This window comes from Buteo buteo, chromosome 1, assembly GCF_964188355.1.
Source record: "Buteo buteo chromosome 1, bButBut1.hap1.1, whole genome shotgun sequence".
Classification (NCBI taxonomy): Eukaryota; Metazoa; Chordata; class Aves; order Accipitriformes; family Accipitridae; genus Buteo; species Buteo buteo.
Window position 1 is genome coordinate 57,593,817 of NC_134171.1, and position 25,197 is coordinate 57,619,013.

At 41.7% G+C, this 25,197-nt stretch overlaps 1 protein-coding gene across 1 annotated transcript in view; it reads left to right on the forward strand.

Annotated features, from left to right (window-relative positions):
• Positions 1-25,197, forward strand: part of TET2 (tet methylcytosine dioxygenase 2) — a 75,220-nt gene that overhangs the window by 34,362 nt on the left and 15,661 nt on the right. The window contains exons 2-4 of the mRNA XM_075032306.1: positions 15,664-19,054; positions 21,289-21,379; positions 24,977-25,070. Of these exons, the coding sequence (XP_074888407.1) occupies positions 15,664-19,054; positions 21,289-21,379; positions 24,977-25,070 (3,576 nt within the window). The remainder of the gene's footprint in view (positions 1-15,663; positions 19,055-21,288; positions 21,380-24,976; positions 25,071-25,197) is intronic.

The window sequence follows — 25,197 nt, forward strand, 5'->3', positions numbered from 1 at the left end:
ACTAAGCTTTGTGTCATGACTAAAAGATAACAAGTGAGAGAACTGTGTAAATCTTCCCAGCAGATGATCTATTTGACAGCATAACTTTGTCAAATACACTTTCTAACTGTAACACTGAAAGAGAAAGCTGATGATCTTTGCTCTCTGGAGGTGTCAGGTACTTAATATTATCCGTCTTCTTTTCTTCATTCAGATATTATAAATCTATTTTTTCCCTTTGAGAAGATGAGAAATACAGAAATTAAAGTGGTTGGGGTTTTGTGGGGGGGGGGGTGTTGTGGGTTTTTTTTAAAGACTCACAGAAGAGTTTCCCTTCAAGCAAAAAATACAAAGAATGCAAATAAACATTGTCAAGCAATAAAAGACTCAGTATTACAAAAGAAGAGCACTGTGGGAGTTACTGGGGCATGACCAATATAAAAAATACCACCACTGACTACTTTTCCTGTTATTGAAAGTAGCACCTATAAGTTACTAGAGTCCCTAATGTTTCTGTGTAAAATCTGGTCTCTGGTCCAGTCAATGCCAGTTTTCCTGTCCATTGCAATGGATGCAAAAGTTTATGGTCCTGTTTTCCATGTATAGTACATGTAAATGAAAGTGTAAATAAAGTAACAAATCACTTTGCACTTGTTTAAGTAGTTGTACCTAAAACTGAATCTAAATGATGATAAGGCCACAAATGAGTACAAACATTAACAACAGATGTTATGGCTGCTCCTCTTTTCAGTCTGCTTATTGAAAACCCACTACATCTCAAGTCAACAAACTTCATTTAAAACTTAAAAGCATAGCTATTTCTTTTACAATGTCTATGAATAGTTCATCCTTGAACTTCTGGTCAGAAAAACACACCCTATATCCTGTACTATGTGCTCTACACTTTGCCATGCCAAGCTGTACATGGCGCATGGCCTGTGGCCACTGTTTTACAGACTCACAAGCTGTGATTTGAACAGGCAGATGCACAGCCTCCCACTTCTCACGTTAGGTCCTAAGTCTCCTAAGTATTCAAACAAAGAACTGTGCATAGATACACAGTGCCTGCCAGGTGCCCAATGGGGAGCCAAAGGTGGGAATAGCATTTTGCAAGCTTCATTCCCCAGGGATGGAAAAGGTGCTGGGGTTTCCCAGCCATGTCAGTCTGGGATGCGGTGGCAGTCTGGCCACCCTGAAACCTTCAGGGAGAGTTACTGTTCAGCATAACACATGCACTAGTTACCATCCTCACGTCTTTGTGTGTGAAACGCAAATCTGTTCTTAAAAGATAATGTTGGCAGTACTTGCCTTAAATAATCTGGTTCTGTATACTATAAATATGTATCTATACCTTTAACAGAAAGAGGTAACAGAGAGTACTTAAAGAAGTGCTTACAAAATATATTTCCTAAATTTTGTACATTGTTACGTATTGGTTACTGTAATTCCCTGTGAATCTGTATCTGCAGTTGTGACCTATATGAGCAGAATAACTGGCGAAGGCTGATGCCCTGTTTCAGCTGGAACATCAAAGGAAGGCTAAGTGGTGTCACGTGCAAGCCCCAGTATCGTTCAGTAACCCACTGCTTGCTGCGTGAGTAGGATGGCTCTCCAGAGACAGTTAGCCTCAAAGAAGTGGCTGCTTAAATCCCACAGTTGGTAGCTCGGGTCAAATGAGCATGTCTCCTGGTATCAGGCTAGATGGGAGGAGAGGATTTCAGAGGAAGTTGGCAGGATCAGGGAAACATACAGAGTTGCTCTGCACTGGGAGATAAAAAGGGTCATGTGAGCAAGTTCCTATAGACAGATTTGAATCAAAGTTATTTTAGTTACTTGGAAACGAGTGCCATAGTTGCAAAACATGAGCTTAAACTTTCAATTAAGAAGGAAGGCTTTTCTCATCAGCCATATCTGGAGGAATTAGCTTGATTCTCCTGCCTTTTTGGGCCCTTGAATCACTATGATAATTCGCCTTCTGTAATAAACACCCAACGAAGGTCACTGCCTGCCAGTCCCTGGGGGAACAGGCAAACCCTGGCGGGTGCCGCAGGAACATCCCAGGAAGGGGAGACTTGAAGACTGGGTCAGTTGGCAATCCTAGGTAATTTCATCTCCAAAAACTACTGTCAGTGTTTCTACTCATCAAAGTCTTCAGCTCTGGTCTCTAGTTGCTGTGCTGCCTTCCTCCAACTTCAGCTTCCTGCAGCTCTGTGGAGCACATTCCCCCATGCCTATCTACTTCCTCTTGTTAACCTTGTCATGGAAAAATCTCTCTTGAAACCTCTCTCTCTCTTCCTTGCTGCTATCTGAAGTACACCAATCTTTCCTCCAACACAAATACAATCTGAGACAACAAACAGAGGGAGAGTTATTACTGCTGACTGCATATTTTAATCTTTTATAGCAATTTCCTTTGTAATCCTGATTGAGCTTTTCAGTATTCGGGACATGCAGGCTCTCCCCAATGGGTCTCTTGTAAAAGGGACTGTAAATCCTTGAGCTTTGTATTTCCCTCCTCACAATCTAAAGCAATAGCAATGCTTACTAGCATCTAGTTATTTGCATGATAGCCTGTTTGATCAAATCAGGATTTAAAACCTAACATCAAAGAAGCATCTCTTATATCATGGAGGTTTTATTCTTTTGCAAGGCTGTGTACATTGTTAGAAAGCAGTTCCTCAGCCATCAGCCCACAATACCAGACTGGTTTTAGCATAATCTCAGGATATTTTCTCAAACTCATTGGCAGCAGCACTGCTAGAGTTAAGCATTTGGGTTTTCTGTTTTAGCTTTAACATCTTTTTGCTGATTTCTGAGTATCTTGTTTTACAATAGCATCCTTCAGGCAATAGAGTCCAGAGCAAAATTTAATCTTCAGAGAGCATAACAAAAGAAATCAGCCGTAGTTACCAAAAGATTATTAAGTAGTAGCAGCTGTTTTTAAGACATTGAAGTTTTTCAATGAAGCCAGAAAAACTGAAGGATAGACTAAGACTTTGTGCTGCCTGGTTGTATTGCCGTCTATGAGGAAGTGGGACAGGAGGAAAAAGAGCAACTAAATATTTAACATCAGAGTAGCCAGCGTCCTGATCATACAAGTCATCTGTCGTAAACTTCTGACAGCTCTGAAGGCATCCCTGCCTCCACGCCTCTGGGAACAAGGGTTGGGGCAGGGAGCTCAGGCGGGGGAGAGGTCGGGAGCTGCTGGGATACCCATTGGTTTCCAGGATGGGACTAGGGCCCTGCAGGGTGATACAGACACATATTCTGTATCACTTGCATGCCCCGGGCCCACATGCCAGGCTGGCCTCTCCGCTTGAAGAGAGGAGCATGGTTTTGTTGGGACCAGCCAGCGAAAGGACCTTAATGGTACCAAAGGGAGAAGGTAGGAAACAGGATGGGCTGGGAAGCATCAGCACCCTGAACATAGACTCTGAAGGACATGGCATGCTGCAGAGTTGATGTACAGCAGTATGGGAACACATATCCAGTCTCTAGTGCTCACCTGATTTGCTTTAGTCCTCCACACGCTTTTTTAAAGGTTAACTGCAGGTACTCCAGAATATTTTTTTCTGCCCATCTCATTTTTAGTTCTAATTTTAGGTGCAACTTACTTTTCAGGATGTTTGCTTAATCACCAATACCTAATATAAACTTTTAAGATCATTTTGGTTTGGGGAGCTGAGGCATGCTTCTGATTTATTACACATCAATTACATGCAAGCTTTTGTGAGCTAGATGAGGCTGTTAGGAAGGGTTGCTTTCGCTGTGGAGTATAATGAGCAGATAAACTTTGCCATTCATCATTGTCGCCCACCTTTCCCACAGTAAAATTATTAGCTCATTTTCTCATAATCAACCTGGCTGACCCTCAAATTGTTAACAAACCAAAAATAAAGTGTCCTTATATGCATTCCACAGTGGCATGCATGTTAGCTTAAATGACTGCATTAGACATTTAGTATCCTGATAGCTGTCTCCTCTCTTCTCCCTACCTGCCCCCCCCCTTTGTTTTTTAAAGGAAAAGCAGTCATACATTGGTTCATTGCCCCCAAAGGCTGTATAGAAGTAATACCACCAAGTGCAGACCGTGTTGCGTTTTCTTCTGAGCAAAACCAGTCGCACATGTCAGAGCTTAATGCCTGTCATCCTTGATTTGCCCCCAACCTTGTTCTCTCCCTGATGTGTTTTGGGGGAGGGGCGGTGGAAGAGGGAGGGAGCAAAGGTTTGTGTTGGCAAGAAAAGCAGTGACTGTACTGCGCAATCACACTTCAGGTACAAGGATGCACATAAGCTTACGGGAATTCAACCAGCACAATGCAAGGCGTTCATCCCTTCACCTGCATTCCTGAGCTCAAGACCACCACAGCTATTAGACTTCTGGCTAAAGGACTAGCCTGGCAAACACTTCGCATAACCTTGCCAGCTAGGAGCAGTTCTGCAGGACTTGCAGGATCAGGTCCTCATTGCTGGAGGTGTGGATTTAAATAACAAAAAGTCACCTGACCCTTTTCAAGGAGAGCTCACCTGCCACCCTTCCAAGGAAGAGTGAAGAGAGGCATTTAAAATGCTTCCATTAATTTTCACCATCTGTAGTAAAGTTATTTACTTAAGCTGAAAAAAGCCTCAGCTATGATTTATGAGTTTCATTCAAAGTAGTCCTATATCTTAGATTTGTCTATAGTTCCCAGCTTTTTAAGTCCAGTTGAGTGTGTACTTTACAATGGTGAGCTTTTCATCCACACTGCTTCTTTGTGCACTAAGAGCATGACTGTGTTATGGACAAACAGTAATCAATTAGTGAAATGGTATCTCGTGACTGAGAATATGAAGTGGGCTTTGCGGGAACTGACAACAGCTCTTTTAACTCACCCATTTCTGTATGTCTCTTAAATATCCCAAAATATCAAAGGTCTTTCATTAGAGCTGCAAACTCTCACAAATCCATGCGGGCTACTGGATACCTCGGAAGACTATGAACTGATGTGAGCCGGCAGCAAATGGCGAGTTGCCAGAACGAAGAACAACCGACTGTTTTCAAAGCTTTGAAAATATTTGAAAAGGAAGGACAGAGAGAGGAGTGTTGCAGTTCCTTTCAGGACTGCTCAAATACCGCTCTTCCAAGTGTCAGCTGCGGGAGTCTGAAAGTCTTAGCGAGAGTTAAAACACAATCTGCCAGTTTTTTCCCCCTCTTTTAGCTTGGCGGCAGTGAATTTTCTGTCTCTTCATGTTGCATCTCGCCATAAAGAGGAAAATTTAAACAGGAGAAAGAATGTGCTTTGAATTATTGGAAATGAAAGGAAAGCAGGAATGCCAGCTCGTTCTGGAATCCCAACCCTTTCTCAGCACAGCAATCCCAAGTTTTTATCCAGTCTTGTAATTTGGTTAAAGGGAGAAACATCCATGTTCGAGCTGTGTTTTAAAACAAACATCCTGTTCACAAAATCTAGACTTTTTACTGGTTTCCACTTTCCCTGAAACACCAGAGGGAGATTCCACAGAAAGTCAAACGCCTGTCTCCCTGTAATAAGCTTTTTTCTCTAGCAGCTCTCTAACTAAATGTTTCTTGCCACAAAATATATAAAATTCCCCATATACTGCCCATTTATGCTTAAATGTTAAGTTTTAAATGGCTATAGATAAAACCCGTGTTCTGTGTAAGCGAGGATGTAACAAGAAGGAACTCAGAAATGGCCTCAGTTGTGTGGAAGCATGAACTGCAGCCCATCCATTGATCTTCAGAACAGGATTAATAGTGGCCTTCTGAAGAAAAAGCTAAAATCTCTCTTGCCAAGTAATAAAAAAGTAAAATTAGAAAGGGGGGAAAATGTCTGTAGCCAAGATGGTAACTACAGAATATCTTAAGAAGCTTAAGAACCTTAAGAAGCTAGGCTGTAACTCTCTGATAAACGCTGGCATGATGTGAAGTGGGTGTCTCTTGATTTACAATTCGTTTGGGCCCTGGGCCATTTTATCTATGATTAGTCAATGACCAAGTTCTTTCCAAGCTCGTACGTTGAGTATTCGAAATGAAAACGTAGTCCCACATCTTCAACTCCAACCTAAAACTGAAGGGGATGGCAAGAGTACCTATGCCAAGCTCTCTTGTGTGCTCAGAACTGTGGCAAGGCAGTGCCGGCTCCCACTTTTTGTTTGTCTCCCAGAGTTGTGCTTTTATCAAGGTTAGATCTCGACTGCTCTTAGGTCGTCAGCTGGCTCTGGTCATCAAAACCACCTTGTCTTTCATCTCTTGTACATCTGGAGAGTCAGTTGTAACTATTTTCTCAGACGTAGATTTCAGTACGATAATCCATGCCATTGTTGCATGTAGATTGCAATAACCCACATGAAAACTGCTCCTGAAGACCACACACGAATGCAGAAAGAAGCTGAATGGCAACCGTAGCTCTAGGGAGCATCTTCTAATAGACCTCTAAAAATGCATTAGATTCTTATCTTCTGTGGTGCCTCAGCAACAGTGGAAGTCAGAAGAGATGTTTGTGCCAGTAGCTTACAGACTTAAACATACTGAAGTCAGGTTTTAAGGAAACAACCTCCTCTATAAAGCTCTGCTAGAAGTAATGAGCCTGTTCTGTTGATTTCAATGCGATTTATTCAGTCCCTCTTGCGCTGAGGGAATAAAACTGATTTTAGTTACTGGGGAGAAAGCCAAGTTAATTCATACAGGTATTTGAAATATTATCTAGGCAGATAGTATAGCTGCTTGTATATCAAACATCTGAACTCATGGAAAATCCAGCAGAATGTTGTATGTGCATACGGTCTCCAAAGAACAGACTGTTGCATTTGCTTTGTGACCTCCGTGCATCTGGTCAGGGAACAAATGGTATGGATATAGATCCACCCAGGGAGGAGATCAGATGTCATGAACTGGGTTGTTTATTCTGTCTAAGAGGGGAGCATTAATAACAGTCTTCAGTTACATGGAGAGAAAGAACCCATAGCACAGAAGAAAAAAACTGCTCTGCGAGTCTGTGGTAGATGGGAAGAGACGATCTAGGGTTATGTTTTAAATGGTAGAAGCTTTCTAATAAGTAAGGTTAATGAAGCACTGCATGTAACTGTGGGTTATTATGCAACCCTCATCATTAGAGACCTTTGAAAACAGGTTGGAGCGGACTGGCACAGGTCTGGCTGGTGCTGACCTGGAGCAGAGGAACAGGGCACTCACCTCCTCAGGCCCCTGACAAACCCATTTTTCCCAGGTGTTTATGAGCTATTGGTTTGGTTTGTAAGTCGTGGAAGGCACAAACTGGAAGGAAGAAAAAAAAAATCACAAGTGGGCATGAAAAACACATTTTTAAATCAAATCACGCAACAATTAAAACAGCACAAGATCTTTCCAAAGCAAGTACCCTTGTTTTGGCTCAACTCCTCCAACTTCACCATCTGGAAGTAAATCCCCAGAAGGATGTAGGAAACCACGCAAAAGCTGCAGTGGCACGCAGCATTTTGCGTACAGACACACGGCTATCTCATGGCTCACCGCCCCTGGCAGGGATCCCCAGCACCTGCCCCCCAGTACGCCGGCGTGCACAGCGCACGCTGTGTAGCGTGGGAGCTGTCTCTGTGCTGCCTCTCATTTCTCATCGGCCAAGAATAGTAGCTGAAAATTGAGTTCACTACAGCATCCCAGCCTAGGTGTGGCAGAGGCATGAGAAAAACGGAGGAGGAATGTGTATAGGGGTGTAAAGGCTACCATAGTGAGGCCAGTGAAGGGGCTGAAGGCTGTGCTTTATCATCTGGGCATGTGAGAGCAACAGTCAGAGTAATCCTTGGAGTCATCAACCCTTGTCTCTGCATTCTCCCCACTCTCCCCTCAGTATAACCTCACCTTCAACTTTTGGAGAAATGTAAAAAAACCACTTCATCCAAAATTCTGTGTTCATCAGAACTGGACGGCCAACAGGATTTCCTATTTGGAGTTCAAAGGATAATGGAAAACAGAGCTGTGTAAATAGGCTTTCTGAGGACGCTGCAGCCCACAATATTTTACTCTCTTCTATCAGTTCTTCCATCCACGTGCCAAACAGGACCATTTTTGTTCCTATTTTCTAAAGTTACTGTCCCAACATGATAAAACCCTGAAATCTGTAGCTTGCCAGTGGTTCTTCCTTTGGGTCCTCCCTTTCTTCTTTATAGTATGGGGTGAAGAGGGCCAAGAGAATCTCTTCCACTGCTTCTAGTTCTCAAGGAGGATGTACTACTTAATAGCGAATTACTTAACTCTGCCGACAGCTGTGATGAAATCATCATGGATAACCGACCTTCAACCGGTGTCAGGAAGTCATCAACCCAAGAAATCTGTGCTATATCCAGGTCTGAAGCCAGATGGACAAAGATCATAGAAACTGGAAGATAATGATGACACTGACCTCTTGGTAACCTTCCCTAAACAGCAGGTTGATAACATCAAGTGTGTCTTGAACAGTTCAGCCACCAACGCTTGCTTATTCTGGCGTGTTCACACAGAGGCACACTGCACTAGAGAGCTCAGTCAGAATAGCATGAGCAGCTAGCTATTGCTCTCAGATAGCTGATTTTAATCAGCGGCCAGTATCGTCATTACCATTTGACGCATGGGGTAGCTGAAGTACTGAGAGGAAAATCATCCCTCAAATTACACCATTTCTCCAGAAATCAAAAGCAGGTCTAAGCACCAGTTGTGCACCTGATAACACCACCCACCCTACCTTGCCAGCCTTTGCTGAACGCACCTAACCTAGCATGGTAACTAGCTGAGATGAAGAAAAAAAGAGAGTTGCTTCTGTTTTCCTACCCCAACATGTTTCACGATGTTGAATCCACAGGCATTGGTGGATTACCCAAATGATACGCTGTGTGGGTCACAATTTGAGACAATTTTGCCTGTCCAAACTTCACAGGCACACAAAAGAAGTTTCTCATTATAACCAGGCATAGAAGCATCTCACTCAGTGCACACTTATTTGAGCATCCCCAGTGCTAAACACTGTAACTCCCATCCCCACAGCCTTCCTATTACAATTGTCAACTGCAATGACTCTCAAAACCAGCAAAGACAAAAAGGTGTTTTAGTTCAGCTTCCCTGTATTTGTGAGAGATGTATAATAGCCAAAGTGGTGTTTGAGAAATTGAGCAATACTTGTCTTAAAGTATGTCAACATACCAACACCAAAGGTAATGTCAAACAGGCTAACTTGGGAAGTAATATAGCTCTATGCAGTGGCCTGTCGGTATAAACCACCTGGAAATACCATACTCCAAATCTAAACCACAGAAACGAGCTTACAACCGGCAAGAACAAGCATAGGTGCCAACCTCATCTTGAATGTTCTGGTTGTTACAGGGCGAAGGTCCTTTTGTCTCTTAAATCCAACTTGGTTTGAAAGTTTGACCTTTTGGGAAAGATTTCTAATCTAGTCATACGATTGTGGCATTACGAGTGACTTGAAAAGTTGTGTTCTTCTGTTAGAAGTGCTACATGGTACAATTAGGTGCAAAGTTTGTATAGAACATAAATCACAAAAAAATAGGAACTGGAGAGCTGTGTGATGTGACACTATTTACTCGCATTTTATATTCCTGAATTCATTTCCTTCACGTAATTGGTTTTTTCCACCCATATTGTAGAGGCATTTAATTTTCGCTCCCCTTGATTTTATGCAATTGTTAAAATAGTGTAGTTTTTCATGTCTGGGTAGATACTATGCAGTATCCAGTCTTGTTGATGGTTATATAATGTAGCAAGGGGAAATCACTGTGCAGACCAGTTTAGCTTTACTCTCTTGCCCTCTGTATTAAGGTCAAAAATCAAACTTATTCAAGTGCTTTTGCAATTAGATCACTGCATCACTGAAATGCAAGAACTGGTGTCAATAAATTGAGGGGGGTTTAGCACTAGTTGATTTAAAAATGCATGAATTATGAGGCTTCTGGCTTGGATAAGGTTTAATGAATTATTAATCCTCATATTTCACAAATCCCATGCTCTTCATTCCCTTATGTCTGCTTATATCTATATTCGCTAGTCACCATTCTCCCTGTAAATTAAGGATAAATTAGCTATAAATTAGGTAACAAAATTTAGCCATCCCACATTTTCTTTTGTTTGACACAGATTATTCGTAGATCTAAATGCCAAAGACAATTATATTCATGTAATATGACCTCCTGCAGAACACAGTCACAGAGTCTCATCCAGTAGTTTCTAGATTAACCCTTAACTACTATTTAAAGCTACAATGAGAAAGCAATACCTATATTTTTGAAAGAAATATAGCCTTAACTTAAAAATTTCAAGGGACAGAGAAGGCACGGCATCCTTACGTGAGTTTTTTCCAAAGCATTGCTAATGCACTGAATAAATATACTATCCAAATGAAGAGACAGCTGAATGCTGTGCAAAAGGACCCCATTGTAAGCCGTAGAGCCCAGCTAACAACAGAGTGTCCTTGTCCTTCTGGGGCCTCCTTTACATCTGCCTTGAAGTTTCACTGTGTTTTCCTCAGCTACCACAGTTGCATCAGGGCAGCAGTGATGCTGGTAGATAGCAGAGCAAATCCTTAGGGCTTGTTGTGGGGTTCAGAGCCTCAGTTCATGTTGGGCATGAATGCAGTCTCTCTTTCAAATCTTCTTTGGACAACAGGGTTAAAATTCTCTCTCATGGGTGCCTTGGCTTCAGAAAAACATGTTAAACCCATATTTAAACAACAGGCCCACACAGGGTTTGATTTCTGATGGTATTGTATTTATTACAAACTACCAGCAACCCTGGCTTGGGAAGAAGCTGTTCCATGAATGGCAAACCACCCAGAGTCTGGGCAGGCGTAGTCCTGGTCTTGCCTCTCCCATTAGTTTCCATGTGGAAGCTTGTTTGGTTTCTCAGGGTATAAACACAGTGCACCTTAAGTGCAAAACATATAGGAAATCCTTAAACTATACCACAGTTTTCATGTGTGCAACATTTTATCCCAGCAATAATGGAAATGTCTCACTAATAAGGAGCTTTGATGTGTTACATCGCCCATTAGCCATCTGAGTTAACTGCACATCTTTTCTCCTCTAGTGGCATTTGCAGCTTGCTTACAGGTGTTAACCCAAGGCACAGCTGAAACAACTGCTACTTAGATAGGCCACAGTAAAATGACATCCCATGATAACCACACAGCTATGAATCACAGTGTTGAGCATCATTATAATTGCTTACATGTCTTGTTCCAAAGTTAAAAAAGAGAAAACTTTGATACAGAGTTAATCAGAAACAATTTTGCATGTATGCAGGTCCAGAACATTTAAGGTTTTAGTGCAGAAATTGAGCTTTCTGATAATGCCATGTATGAGTGTCCTTACTTAGGAATAAGCCTACTCATGCCTTTTCTCAAATTTTCATTCATTCTTGAAATAGGAAAAAAGAAAAAACCCTTCACTTCAGGAGCTTTTTCACTTGTTGGAAGTTCAGGATTTAGGCCACTTTGCCAGCAGCATAAGCTTCAGAGTAGAGAAGTAACTGCACAACAGCACATAATAATACACAGCAAATTAAGCCAGAAGTGAAGCCAACTACTGTACCCAGGTGATAGGAGCAGGAGAGTGTAAGCAGAAAGTACAACTTACCAAACTGGAGTTTGGCAAGACATATAGGTAAATTCACCTGTCTAGAAAGTACTACAGGGGTTTCTTGTCTGGGAGCAATTTAGACCTCTGTGTCATCTGGCGGTGGCAGAAGGGTGCCAGCAGGATGGAGGCTGTGTGAGCCATCAACAAGTTCCTGAGTATCTGACTTCTGCTTTCTTGAGTCTCATGCTTATAATCGCTTGAGCACAAGTCAGCTGAGGTCATGATCTGAGGAGGTATATTTCTGGCGGGGAGAAAAACCTCTGAGGAGATATATTTCTATCCCAGCTAACCCCAGAAGGGGAAACAACCCATCTGACATCCCACCTTTTGGTCCTTTTAGGGCCAGGAGTACTCTAACACAGCATCCTCCCACCTACTTTTTGTACTGGGAATCTTGCCCAGCTTTGCAGAAGATTGTACTCCCCTGCAGTGGGTGTATTTGTCCATTCATTCATCTGAGCTGCTCTTCATTCACAAACTCCCCAGCTACGGGTGCTATATAAAATAAGGTATGACCCTCCAGAACTGGCTAAAAGTAAAGAAAGATTTTCCGTGAAAGAAAATGACATAATTAAAGAGTACTTCTGTTGCCGCGGAAATGTTTGTCGCACTCATAACAACACCTTCCACAGTCTTTTGGTATTCCCGTATTGATAGAGGTGGCAAGAATATGCCAAACTTGCCCATAAAACAAACAAACAAAAAAAATCTCAAAAACTCTTTCAGTACCTGATTTCCAATTTGTGCCCCATATGTGGCAAGAAATAAATGTACATACATTGATTGCATCTGAAAAAGTCAAATGGTGGTGGACTGAATTATAACTTGAATGCATATTGGTGGGATGAGATGCTGATCCATTTGCACAGTAATGTGCTATATTTAAGTCACGCATCATGGCATCTTCAAAGAGGCCAGTCATAATTATGATGGATTAGACTGCAGAGTCAGTCCTAGATGCAGTAATTGTTTCACAGATGCTGCTGATGTGACTTGAATTTCTAATGAATTATAGCTGAAGAAAAATATGTAGAGCTTCTAAACAGTCTGGATAAAATACAGTTATGGGAAAGAGAAAAAAGGCTAACTGCTACACTTAGGGAAAGGTAGATTTACTTTGAGAGGCAGACAGTTCATCCACAACAATTGTAAAGAAGAGCGCAGAGACTTTGTAAGGTGCAACCAGCTCTGCTTAGTAGTAGCATCAAGGATATGTTCATGGTGTCCCAGTTAAAACCAGTAATAAAGGTATCCCTGCCATTTGTCTTTCGCCAGTTTTAAATTACAAATAATTGCTCTGATTTGTAGCTGCTTGAGCAAGATTTGTTCTCAGGTGTGACTTGAGGATTGTGAATAACTGAGTGTAGACAGAGAGAGAAAGAAGTATAACACAAAGGCACTACATCCTAGATGCATTTCAAAGAATGCAAATCTGGCACTTTTAATCGATGAATTAACTTTGTATTTTAGAGAGCCAGATTATTTCCATGTCCTTTGCAATGTGTAACACCAGTGGCTTTTACACTGGAGGTGATCAGAATTTGGGGGAACTGGTTGACTCATACCATGAAGTCTTTGAGAATACCATGAATAATAACCTATGTCACACAGTGAAGATAAACTTGCAGTTTTTGAGGACGGCATGAACCCATGACTCTTTTCTGAAGCACGGATATGCTCCTTTGAGGGGTTTGCAAGCCAAGTTTAGAGAAGTCAGGCAGCCCGCAATTCTAAACAAAAAGGTGTTTTTACCTATCAGTAGGGAGTTGAGAAGAAAGATTGTCTGGGAACTCTCAGAAGGAATTTATTTGCAACCCACACGGTACACCAGAACACAAGCAGCAAGGCAGACTTTGATGGCCAGAGGAAGTTTCTCACAGCTCAATCACACAGACTAAAACTTTCTTTAAAGAAATAAATATTTTAGAAGCAGCTTGACAGCACAGTATTAATTACTACGGTGCCTTTTATTTCATTTCATACTTGCGAAATACAGCAGCCCACACACTCATGTCTGAGTTGTGGTTCAGCTGCGATTTCTAGGTATGAAAGGTGTGAAGGCAAAGAATGGCTTCCAAATTAGGCTGACATTTAATTTTTGAGACACTCTTGGAGCATCATTCCACCACCCGGCCTAGAATGACACACCAGAGGAATTCTTTTCATGCCGCTTTCTGTTAAGTGTGGAATATCGTCTCCCTGGGAAAGCTGCAAAGGCTCATGTCTTGAGGTACTTTAAAGCTAGGTTGGGAAATATACTGAAATATATCTAGAAGGAAAGAAGCCTACCTTACCTTGCCAAGAAAATAGGGAAGATGGACAAATGTTCTTTTCCATCTCCCTATTCTTAGCTTTGCCTTCAAAACCTCTTTTTTTAAGTACTGTTACTTGCAGAGAGAACTTCTCTACTTCTATCATACAAAACATAAATTGAGTACAGAAAGAAAAGAAAAAACTTAAGGAGGTCAAAAGTAAATCTAAAACCAAGTTTGGGATAAGGAAGGAGTGGATACAAGTCATCATATAAGTGCTTGCCAGTCAAAATATAGGTTTGAATTGTCCTGATACTGAAATCAGAGCTGCAAGCAGAGGGGATTCTTGCTGGATGTAATGAATCTCATGAATTAATATTACTTTTAAAAGCATTTTAGAATCATATTACTCAACTGAGTAAGGCAATACTGCACTGAAAAATGTATAAATTAGATGTTCCTTACCATTTAAAAAAAAAAAAAAGATTCCTGTAGGATAAATACATAAGCAGAGCAACCATGATGGGAGAAATTTTTCAGTATAATAGTTCTTCCTATGTAGTGGTAATACCAGCCATGTGTAGTGCTTCTCCTGACTTTGCAGTCCAACCAAGGATGACCTGGCGATGGACAACCCTTCAGATTCCCCTTTATGCAAACTAAAAATAAAAGCTTCAGGACAAAGACATGGATGAGTCCAAATTTTCTCTGTGCAATCTCACATCTGTAAGACCCTCTGTCAGTCTGTCTTCTGTCATTTGTGACTGGTTGAGAACTATAAAGCAAACAAAGAATGAATTACAAGCAGAGTCAAACCAGGGCTTTATCTATGTTAACTGGGATTGTGAATCCTGGGAAGATCCATGTGAACAGGATTAGCTTGTCATTATATGGAATTTGTTCACTGCACATTGTCAGTACTTTCATCCAATGAAAAACATTTTATAAATAAAATACAAAAAGTATATGAGAAAACGGGATTTTCCATCCAAACAAAGAAGAAAAAAATTCCCAGCTCCACAGCTGTGGTGCTCAGTTCAAAACCCAGATGCATAGTTTAAGCCATGCATGATGTCTATATGTAAATTTGAAAGGATATTAATACCTGAAAAAATACCACTTCCATCAAAACTTTCAGAAATCTCTTGATTTGTTTCTGTCAACATTACCAAGGTGCTGATGAACTGTAAGAGTTCCTATGGACAGCAATCAAGTGTGGCTTTGTCTCACTTGTGTATTGTGCCACTTGCGTGGTCTTTAGGAATGACAGTTTTAAAAGACCTTGTCAGGCAACTGAAGACAGGAAAAAAGGAGCTTTTCCCCTCTGATTGGCAAGCTTGGTGGCAATAATCCTTCAAGTCACACAAAAGGGTTTGGCACACTTAATCAAATAATGGGATTAGCACCAAGTCTGGGAACCATGGTTTTGGCATGACTTTCTGCCTTACCAAGGAGAAGAAGTGATGCCAGAGGAGTCCATGCAAATCATTCAAAAGCAGAGAATATTGTTGGCACCATTAGGAGAGATTTTTTTGGTAAAATATCTGCTTGTGTGTTAAATGGGGGTAAGGTACCACTCTATTTTCACTCTCTTTTCATCTTGAAGAACAAACCTTCAAGAAAAAGGGAGACATGGGGCTGCAAAATGTGGTATGGTAGTGAAACACCCCTCAGGTATCCCTGCAAGCTCATGTGTGTGGGAGTTGGTCAGGACAATGGGTGCTTGAATGCTGCAGGAATTGTCGGTAATTGGCTGTCCGTCAAGGGAAACTAAAATTTACTTGGATTCTCTCCCATTTCTTTTCTCTTCCAGATACGTTCGGAGGGTAGCCTTGTGGATGGCCCCGGAGCAGGCCAGATGGAACAGGACAGAACCAACCATGTTGACGGCAATAGATTGAGTCCATTTCTAATACCGCAATCTTCTCACATTTGCCAGACAGAGCCTTCTGCAGTGAAGCTACAGAATGGAAGTCCAGCAACAGAGAGGCCTGAAGTTGAAGTAAATGGAGACCACAAGCGGCTATTCATTAAAAGCAACTATGGAGTGCCCTACCTGAAGGGAAGTCCAAACAACCGCGTTAGCCCCGACCTTTTACAAGAAAAGAAAGTATATTCCAAATATATGCAAAATGGTGGGATAAAACGCACTTTTAGTGAGCCCTCTCTGTATGGACTTCATGAAAACAAGAAAGTGAAACAAGACAAAGAGGTAAATGGAGAAAAAGCTGAGCCAGAGAATAATAATGAAAAACCAAGCATCTCCAATTGTTACAGTGAGAAGAAACCCGAGAGTTTTACAGGACAAGAAAATGAAGCTTCAGATTTGATACAGTCTACAAGATACAACAGTGGTGGTTCAGAAAACCCTCATGACCTCCTGATTCAGGATAAGCAGGAGCAGGAGAATGTTCGTTGCCACAACGGGGACATTGTCTTACTACTTAAGAACAAGGCAGTGCCAATGCCTAATGGTGCTACAGTTTCTGCCTCTTCCATGGAAAGCATGCGTGGTGAACTCCTGGAGAAAACACTGTCTCAATATTATCCAGAACATGTTTCCATAGCAATGCAGAAGAACACATCTCATATCAATGCCATTACCGGTCAGGCTACTAATGAGTTGTCCTATGAGACAACGCATTCATCCCATACCTCAGGGCAGATCACTTCCCCACAGACCTCAAACTCTGAGCTGCCTCAAGTGCCAGCTGTAGTGGTTACTGAGGTCTACAACACAGAAGACTCCAGTAAACCACCTGTATTGCCAGGTAGCTGTTCGCTTCAGAAACCAGAACTACAGCTACAGCAACAGATTCCAGGCTATGATCCACACCAGTTACCCATAGGAAACAGTACTGTTCATGGAAGCATAGGGCAGGTTCCCAACCAAGACCTCTCTCTAAGTTCCAGCAGTAACCTGCAAGCTCAGAGCGCCGCTCTGGAAAGGTTTTCTGAGCAAGCAGAAAAAAATGGTGCTTTCTTTAAACAGAACTCAACGTTTTACAAAGATTCCTCCACTCCTCCTGCTCCAGAAAAGAGCAGTGCACTGTCCGTTGTGGTGCGAGAAGGACATCATTCCTATGACAACAGATGTGATGAAGCTCTTCCTGGGGAGATAAAGAATGAAGGGCAACAGCAGGGACCAATGTCAGAAAGTCCCAGCCTCAGCCAACAACAGCTTCACCCTCAGCAGAGACTTCCGCAGCAGGCACGAACATCACAACAAGATGTCAGTGAAAGCAACCCGCAAGCTGCTGTGGCCGCCTCAATTCAGCAGCACCCAGAAGAAATGACGCCGGCGTCGGAGCCCCCCCTCCAAAACCTGCAAGTGTGCGGAAGTGAGGGTGAGTTGCAGCAACACTATCAGCATTTCCCAGGACAGAGAGAACCTGAGATTCCTCCGGACAAAGAAAAGGACCAAGTGAAAGAGCCTGTGCAACAGGCTCAATATTATTCAAAACCAGCCTGGATAGAACTGGTTTCCACCCAGTTCCGCCAGGGACAGCCTTCCCAAAAGCCCAGCGAAGCATTATTGCGATCAATTCTTCAGTTCCAGGTAAACACAGCTGAAACAGCCTACACGAAACAGTATGCTGGAAGTCCTGATGCATTAAAGGGGCCTTCAGGACAGCCCCAGAGCCAGAAGATAATGCAACAGGCACAAATTCCGCCATTGTACAAAAGTGAGACCTCCCAGCTGCAGCCGCATCCCACAGCTGACAAGCAGCTGCCGTTCCAGAAACACTCACCGCAGCCACAGCTCACGAAGATGGATTCCCTACTCAAGTCCCAAGTGCAGCAACACCCTCCGCAGCAGCTCCAGTTCCAGCAAAGACCAGAACAACAAGCCGAACAGCCTTTAGGGGCCCCCTTGAAACAGCAGCACTTGAATCTCCAGCCAGGGGAAAACAACCAATTCTTGCATTCACACATTTTGCAACAGATGCTTCAAAACCAGGCACAGCAGGTGCAACTGCCGTGCAGTCCGCAGCTAACCCCAAACCAGCAACAGGCTCTGCAGATGAAAAATAAAGACCTGCCCCAAACCATTTCCCACTCCCAAAGCAATGCTGAGCAGTCGCTAGACAGGACATCCTTCAATCAGCTTAAAGTAGAAGAATGTTTTCAAACTGGGAATAAGTACATGAAATCAACAGCATTCCCACTGCATAACCCTCAGTTAGGCCTAGAGCAGGTACAGAACATGAACAACAAAGCTCCCCTTTACACTCAGAAAGCAAATGCTAGTCTGCAGCATCCCTGCCCAAACAACATGCACTTGATTTCTGAGAAGAAAGAAAATGCCACAAATATTGAATGCTTTGGAGCCAACAAAATGCAGGACTTGCAACATGTGCAGTATTTTTCAAATAACTTGACCGCAAAGCAAGATGTGAATCACTCTTTTCAAGAACAAGAGCAACAGACACAACAAACTTCAGTTATACAGCTACCACCACTCCAGCAAACACAATGCTATGGTGGTAGTCTGAACCAAGATCTCCCGAGCCAACAAGCTACGCAGATTCCTCAGCGGTACTTACCACACAGCCAGCAAACTGCCCCACACTCACAAGACCAGAGAGGCTGTCATTTGCAGTCCCAAACCCCTAAGGATTTTCAAAAGCACGCTGCTCTAAGGTGGCATCTCTTGCAAAAACAGGAGCAACAAGCATACCAGCAACCCAAAACCGAGATTGGTCCCAATGCAGCACGCAAGCCTATAAAAATTGAGGCTGGCACAAAGTCTAATGTCTGCATGCGTCCATCAGCTGGACAGCTGGAAAACAAAATGTGGAAAAAAACAATTAAACAAGAGAATCAGCACTTTGGCTGTGAGAACATGCAACAAAAGAGCATCATCGAGACAATGGAACAGCAGCTAAAACAGATACAGGTCAAATCACTGTTTGATCACAAGACTTTTACTATCAAATCACCTAAACATGTGAAGGTTGAAACAGCAGGCCCTATTACCATCCTATCAAGAAATACCAGTGCTGCAGATTTTGACACTCAGACCCCAATCTTAGATCAGCAAGCAAACTCGTCTGCTGAAAAAACCCCGACCAAAAGAACAGCTGGAACTGTTCTCAATAATTTTTTAGACTCACCTTCCAAGTTATTGGATACTCCTGTAAAAAATTTATTGGACACACCTGCCAAAACCCAGTATGATTTCCCATCTTGCAGCTGTGTTGGTAAGTGCTGGGATGTACTAAAACCGTACTAGTTCACAGGAAGGAAATGAGCCTTCAAGTTGGGATTGCGGGGTTAGTTGGATGTTTGTGTTGGAAGATTTTTTGGGTTGTTTTTTTTAGAACAGTAATTAGTAAAGACTTACAAAATTACAATTTTATACACTTATGCCTACTCCACTTATCCAACCCTACACACAGGCCCTTTCTCAATATTTCATAAAGGAATTACCTATTTGCTTTTTCAGTCAGAAAGCTTATGGCCAGTAATGTATTCCCTCACATCCATTCTCCTTGAGCAGCAGACATGTAATGACAACATGCTGATAAAAAGTAGGTCATAACTTTATAATCTAATTTATTCATCAAGGTTAGATATAGCATTTATAAAATATGTCCTGGGTCCAAAACTTGAGATCCTTATGCCCTTTTTTGCTCTAACATGAAATTGCTAAAGTTTCCCTCAGTAAAGAAGGAATGATAGACTATTCCTTACTTGTTGCAAGAGTTTATCCTCCCTTTCACACACTTGTCTCCTGCAAGGCTAAAGAGATCGGCAGTTTCTTAGAGAAGCTACACAAGCGGCACCAAAAAAGCAGTGAGGGGGACCTTCAGTGTTTCTTCATGGCATACCTGATCTCCAAAAGCTGGAAGAATAGAGCAGAGGGAAGCAAAGCAGAGTGACAGGCATGGCCTCGTAGCCTGAGTTTCCACACAGCACTGACACTGTACATGGCCAGGTCTAACAGGCATTTTCAGACTCTACTGGATTCAGGCTGAGACAAAAGGTTCAGCACCAAAAATGGGGGAGGGGGGGGAATGTTGGAATAAAATAAGAATCCTTGTTATAGTTTCACTTACTGGGATTTCACACCATCTGTAAAAGAGGAAAGTTGAACCAATGTTTCTCCAAAACTGCAAAATGGACCTTTTTGCCTTTTCGAATGCATGGGGCTATGTCTCAAAGTTGATTCATGGAAACAAAAAGAGGAGGTAGTGGGTTTCCAAAGCTCCTAGGAAGAAAACTGGAAGACAGTTCCTTGCTGTGCCTTGTTGTTTTATAAGAAACAACCTACAAAATGTAGGTTTTTTGAAAACACTGAAGTTGTTTGGGTTTTTTTTTCTTGAGACAGTTTCTTCAATGTAGTTGGCACAAGTTTTTCTGGCAATCATTTCATTATTCTCACTATTTTTTCAGCCAGTACTGCGACCGCTAACTAAGCAAAAGAGCTTATTCTCCACTTGCATTTTAATTCTTCAGTCTTAGCAGACCCCCTAGGAAGTAAAGGAGCATGAAACTTAGTTCCTGTCCTCTTTGAAGAACCCAGTGCCACAGTGTAATCGACAAGGTTTATTGCTCTTTCCTACCAATACTTGTCCTTAGGAAGATTAAATTAAGCCATTCCCCCATTGACACGTTCAGGTTTATAGCACGCCTTGATAATCTGGAGGCTGTACGTCAAGAGCAGCATCACCTCATCCAGCCTTTGGAGTCAGCATGGCAGAAAGCATAAAGTCAGCCCTCAGACAAGTCAGCACAGCTCCACCATCTCCTGAACCCAAGCAGGTTCTTTCTCACTGCTGGAGCCTGCCTCCTAGTATCAAACCAAACATATAGCATATATTGTGAATGCCGACATGGTCCTACCTACACACAGAAAACTGAGGCCACATTCTTAGCATACAAGCATTTTGACTAAGCCTTGTGCAGGATTTCTTTCAGCAAACTTGCTTTTTTTTCATTTCACAGAGTCTGTGGGTAGTAGAAATTCTGTATGTAACATTACTGGCCACCTTCTCAAGCTGTAGGTTCCTACACTGTAACATGTCTGCTGAAAAACAAGTACTCTACAGCTCACTAACGTCAGTATTTACTGTTGTTATCCCATTTATCCTCCTAGATACTGGGAGAGGAGGAAGTGGGAGAAGGAGAAACAATTGTTCGGTGATAACAGGAAAATGCCTTTTGAATTTCAGTGTAGAGCCTGAGCTGTGAAACAACTGTTTGTGCTAGCAAAAGGCACACAGTCTGTATCACAGCTATTTACAGGATTAGCCACGTGCTTTGCATGTTTCGTACAAATTGCGTGGGCATGCTTTAGACATAAGTGTTCGAAAACTCTGACCCCAGACCCATACAGCAGTATTCTAACAAGCTAGATGTAACCTTTGCAATATGACTTTTTACATTAAAGAATTAAGCTTCGAAGTAATAACCTTTATTTTGTTTTAAACAGAGCAAATTATTGAAAAAGATGAAGGTCCTTTCTATACCCATCTAGGAGCCGGTCCTAATGTGGCAGCTATTAGAGAAATCATGGAAGAAAGGTAATTAGTACAAAGGCACAGGGCAGATTAACATTTATCCTTTTGTGGATGTCAGAATTTTTCCAGCTTTTGCACATAAAGAAATAAACAATTGCAAATCAAGTAATTACTTGTAGGCTTAGCTACTCCAGTGTTGCCAACATTACGCACTGTGCTATTCACCAGAGAGTCACAATATTTGACAGGGCTAATAGTCTGCTGCCTGGCACAGGCTGCACACTTTGAGACAGATGCCAGCAAACCCAAGCAGGAACAAGTATTCACCAGCCTGCCAAGCAAGATGGTTGGCAATGGCTGCAAAAGCAGGCATGGACCTGGTGTTCCCTCTGGGTAGGAGTATGCTAGGTAGAAGGAAGATGAAGAGCAGAATACCAAACTCCAAAATTAGCTCCCCCCTCCCAAATTACTAAGTGTATAGTACAACCCTAAAGGGCTAAATCTAACTCGGTCACGTCCAGAGGAGTGCCACAAAGTTGTTGGATAGGATTTCAGCCCAAGAATCAATAATTAGTTTTGTGAAAAAACATCTCCCTTCCTCGGCGTATTGCACAAACCCAGCCTTATCTTGATTGTTGACAATCCCTGTATCATGTTGCATCCCATGATATATATTCATTACATCAAAGCCAACCAAACCAGGAATTTCGAATGGCACAGAATGGTGACATGATCAGTGCTATTTAAAAATATGTGTAAGTGCAAAACCCACCAGCCTTTCTAAGGTATTTAAATTTAAAATTGTCACAAAAGTGACTTCTGCACTGTGAATTCTGCATTACTTGTAGCTTTTGGCGTGCATAGGCATTACTGACCGGATTTTTAGAGGTAACTGGGAATTCAGTTCCCTCTGAACAAACAAGCAAACAAAAAGCTCCCCAGTAAGTCAGAGACAGATGGGAATTTGGTTTGTTAATACCTTAAAAATCTGGAGTCCAGAACTGCAAAGCAGCTCCAGGTAGTTGCAGAATCAAAAGCAAATGGGCATTATTACAGTGCTGTGTCTGAGGTAAGGAGTGCTGTTTCTTAGCAAGGTCTGTTAGCTTGTACTCATCACTGCATGACCATGGGCCACTTAGGGCATATTAAACCCTTCAGATTACCTCTAAGTCCTAAGGTCCTTTCTCTTTCTTAGCACCTCCTTCCCTGTGAGTCCTGTGCAGGGCTTGCCCCAATACTTGTTTTCAGCTTTGTGAGGAGCTCAAATGTATGTAAGCTACATAAATCAGCTGCTTCCTGCAAAGGGGGAGTAAACACTGACCCTCCTGAGAAGCTTCTTACAATTTATCTCCAGAGCTCTCATTGACTCATAGTATTTACAAATAGTAAATAAAGGAGGAAGGTCATGTCATGATGTCAATTATTAGAGATGAAACTTTTTTCATTTCTTTACCTTGGAATGTAATTTTTCATCCTTAATATTGACGTCATCTTTTTTCTTTTTTTGTTTTTTTTTTTTGCATTTAATTTCATTTCATGTTGGCAGAAGGAAATCCTGAGAGATTATAGATAACATGCATCTACTCAGCCAGGTTCAGCAGAGTATAGCAGCAGCCACTTGAACAATGGCTAGTTTTCAACTGTTCATATGGTATGCACTGAGCAATTCCCTGACTGAAGAACTCCGGAACTCCTCCTCGTTAGTTAATTTTGTAGCCCTAAGTAAAAAAAAACCACTTAACTATAAAGATACTCTCAAGCACATGTGTGCAGTTGGTGACACTAAGCACAACTGAAGCACTTTTAAACTGGCTTTCCATGAATATGCATTGACTTTTAAGGTAGCAGCACTGCCAGACAAAGCAGGATTTGGATTTAGACTTAGACTTGCAGTTAATATTTTAGCTATACCATAACAAATTTTGTGCAGAATCCATGGTGGATACATATATTTTACCTCTTCCTTCTCCCAGTCCCTACTTCATGCTCAGTGAGTTTTGCTCCGGTTTTAAAGCCAATCAGCTTTGCCCTGAAAGCAAGCATGACAAACATCAGGCACAAATTCCTTTGTGACAGTTGAAAAGATTTGAGACAAAGTCCATTTCATTTCCAGTGTGCAATGTACAACATATTTCTATAGCAGCATCCGCACAGTTGTCCTGCAATCCAGATTAGCAAATTAATATAAAAAGTTAAGATTTAATTTTTTTTTAATGTAGTTAATTAAAGAAACAAATGTCTACTAACATCCAAGCCTAAGTAGGAAAAAGTGACCTAACAGTTGCCTGCAGAACATGTGTAGTACAAGTGATTTTACTTGTATAATTTCCTGTGACACTGAAATTTCACAATGAGATCATATCTAAAATCATTTCCTTTACAGGACAGAAGTTTAAATACAAATATTTGCTCTTAAATATGTCCCCAAGATTTTAGTACAAAAACAAGAGGGATGAAAGGTCAAAAGTTCTCAAGGCATCATTAAATGGCTGCATAACAGGAAGGAACTATCTTGATTGCTCTATAGGTAACAGGCAAAGAACAAGGAGACTGTGATTTAGTCCTCACACTTGGTTATTTTAAAAGAAAAAAAAAGTAACGCCAATGAGAGTGGCAGAATTCAAGAAACGGGTGATGGAAGCACAATTTGCCCAGTCCCCGAAATGCAGCCAAGTCAACATGGTAGCTGGATCTGTAACGTTGCAGACACTGAGGTTTCTAACGCGCGGCTTCACCAGAGACGTGGTGTGCTCTAGGGCTCAGCAGGTGGGCACACCCTAGCTGCAGCAGCCCAGTGAGAGGCCTGGCCAGAAAACACACCTGGAAATGGCTTAACAGGTCTGATGCTTTTTTATTGATTCAAGATTTGCTTCCCTTAGCATTTGCCGCACATTTCCACCTGGTCCATCAGACGACATGGAAAGTGGATCCCCATTTGCTCTCAGTAACAGCACTACTTGTATGTGGGGCTAGATTCTACCTTGATGGCATAATCACCTTGATTAAATGCTTCAGCAAGAGCTGAGCTTGCCCTCCTTGGTCGCAAAAAGACACAGACAGACAGCATCATTTGAGGGCATCTTGTCATCCTAATTCAGTATAGAAGTCAGGCAGAAGTCAATAAGTAACAATTTATGAGCAGATAATAAAGTAAAGGAAATAGATATGATGCAAATTAATCATGACTTAACTGATTCACACTGTATCTAAGCCAGAAACAAGCACAGAAAATTAATAGACTACTGCATGCCAGCTGTTCCATGACAACTTAATTATATACATTTCAGAGTAATAACTTTAAGTTTAACCCAGAAATGAAAGAAAAATATAAAATTCCTCCCCAAAATAGAGAGACTTCAAGTCCACTTTTCAAAATGTCATCTATAACAAGTTCTCTACAGAAACAGTTAAAAGGTTTGGGAATATTAATGTGATATGGATAACTTTTACTCATCCGTGATGTATTAGAGACATTTGCCTCTCTTAACATATCAATCCACCACTATAGTAGAATCAGCAAGATAAACTGCATTGCCCATCCCTCCCTCTAATTCATAGTGTTTATTTTTTAAGATAAGACTGGCAAACGTGCTCCATCTTTTCAGTGTTCATGCAGAACCAAATTAATCTGCTTATTGTACATATTTTTGTTTGTTTAAGATTTGGACAGAAGGGTAAAGCTATAAGGATTGAGAGGGTTGTCTACACTGGGAAAGAAGGCAAAAGTTCTCAAGGATGTCCAATTGCTAAATGGGTAAGTGATGTACAGAAATGTTAAGACTAATCTAGTTCAGTATGATGGTTCATATAAGCAGGCAGCAGTGACATGTCCTTCTGTTAGTTGACACTCTGAAACTTAAAATAGCTCAAAGGCAGCAGTA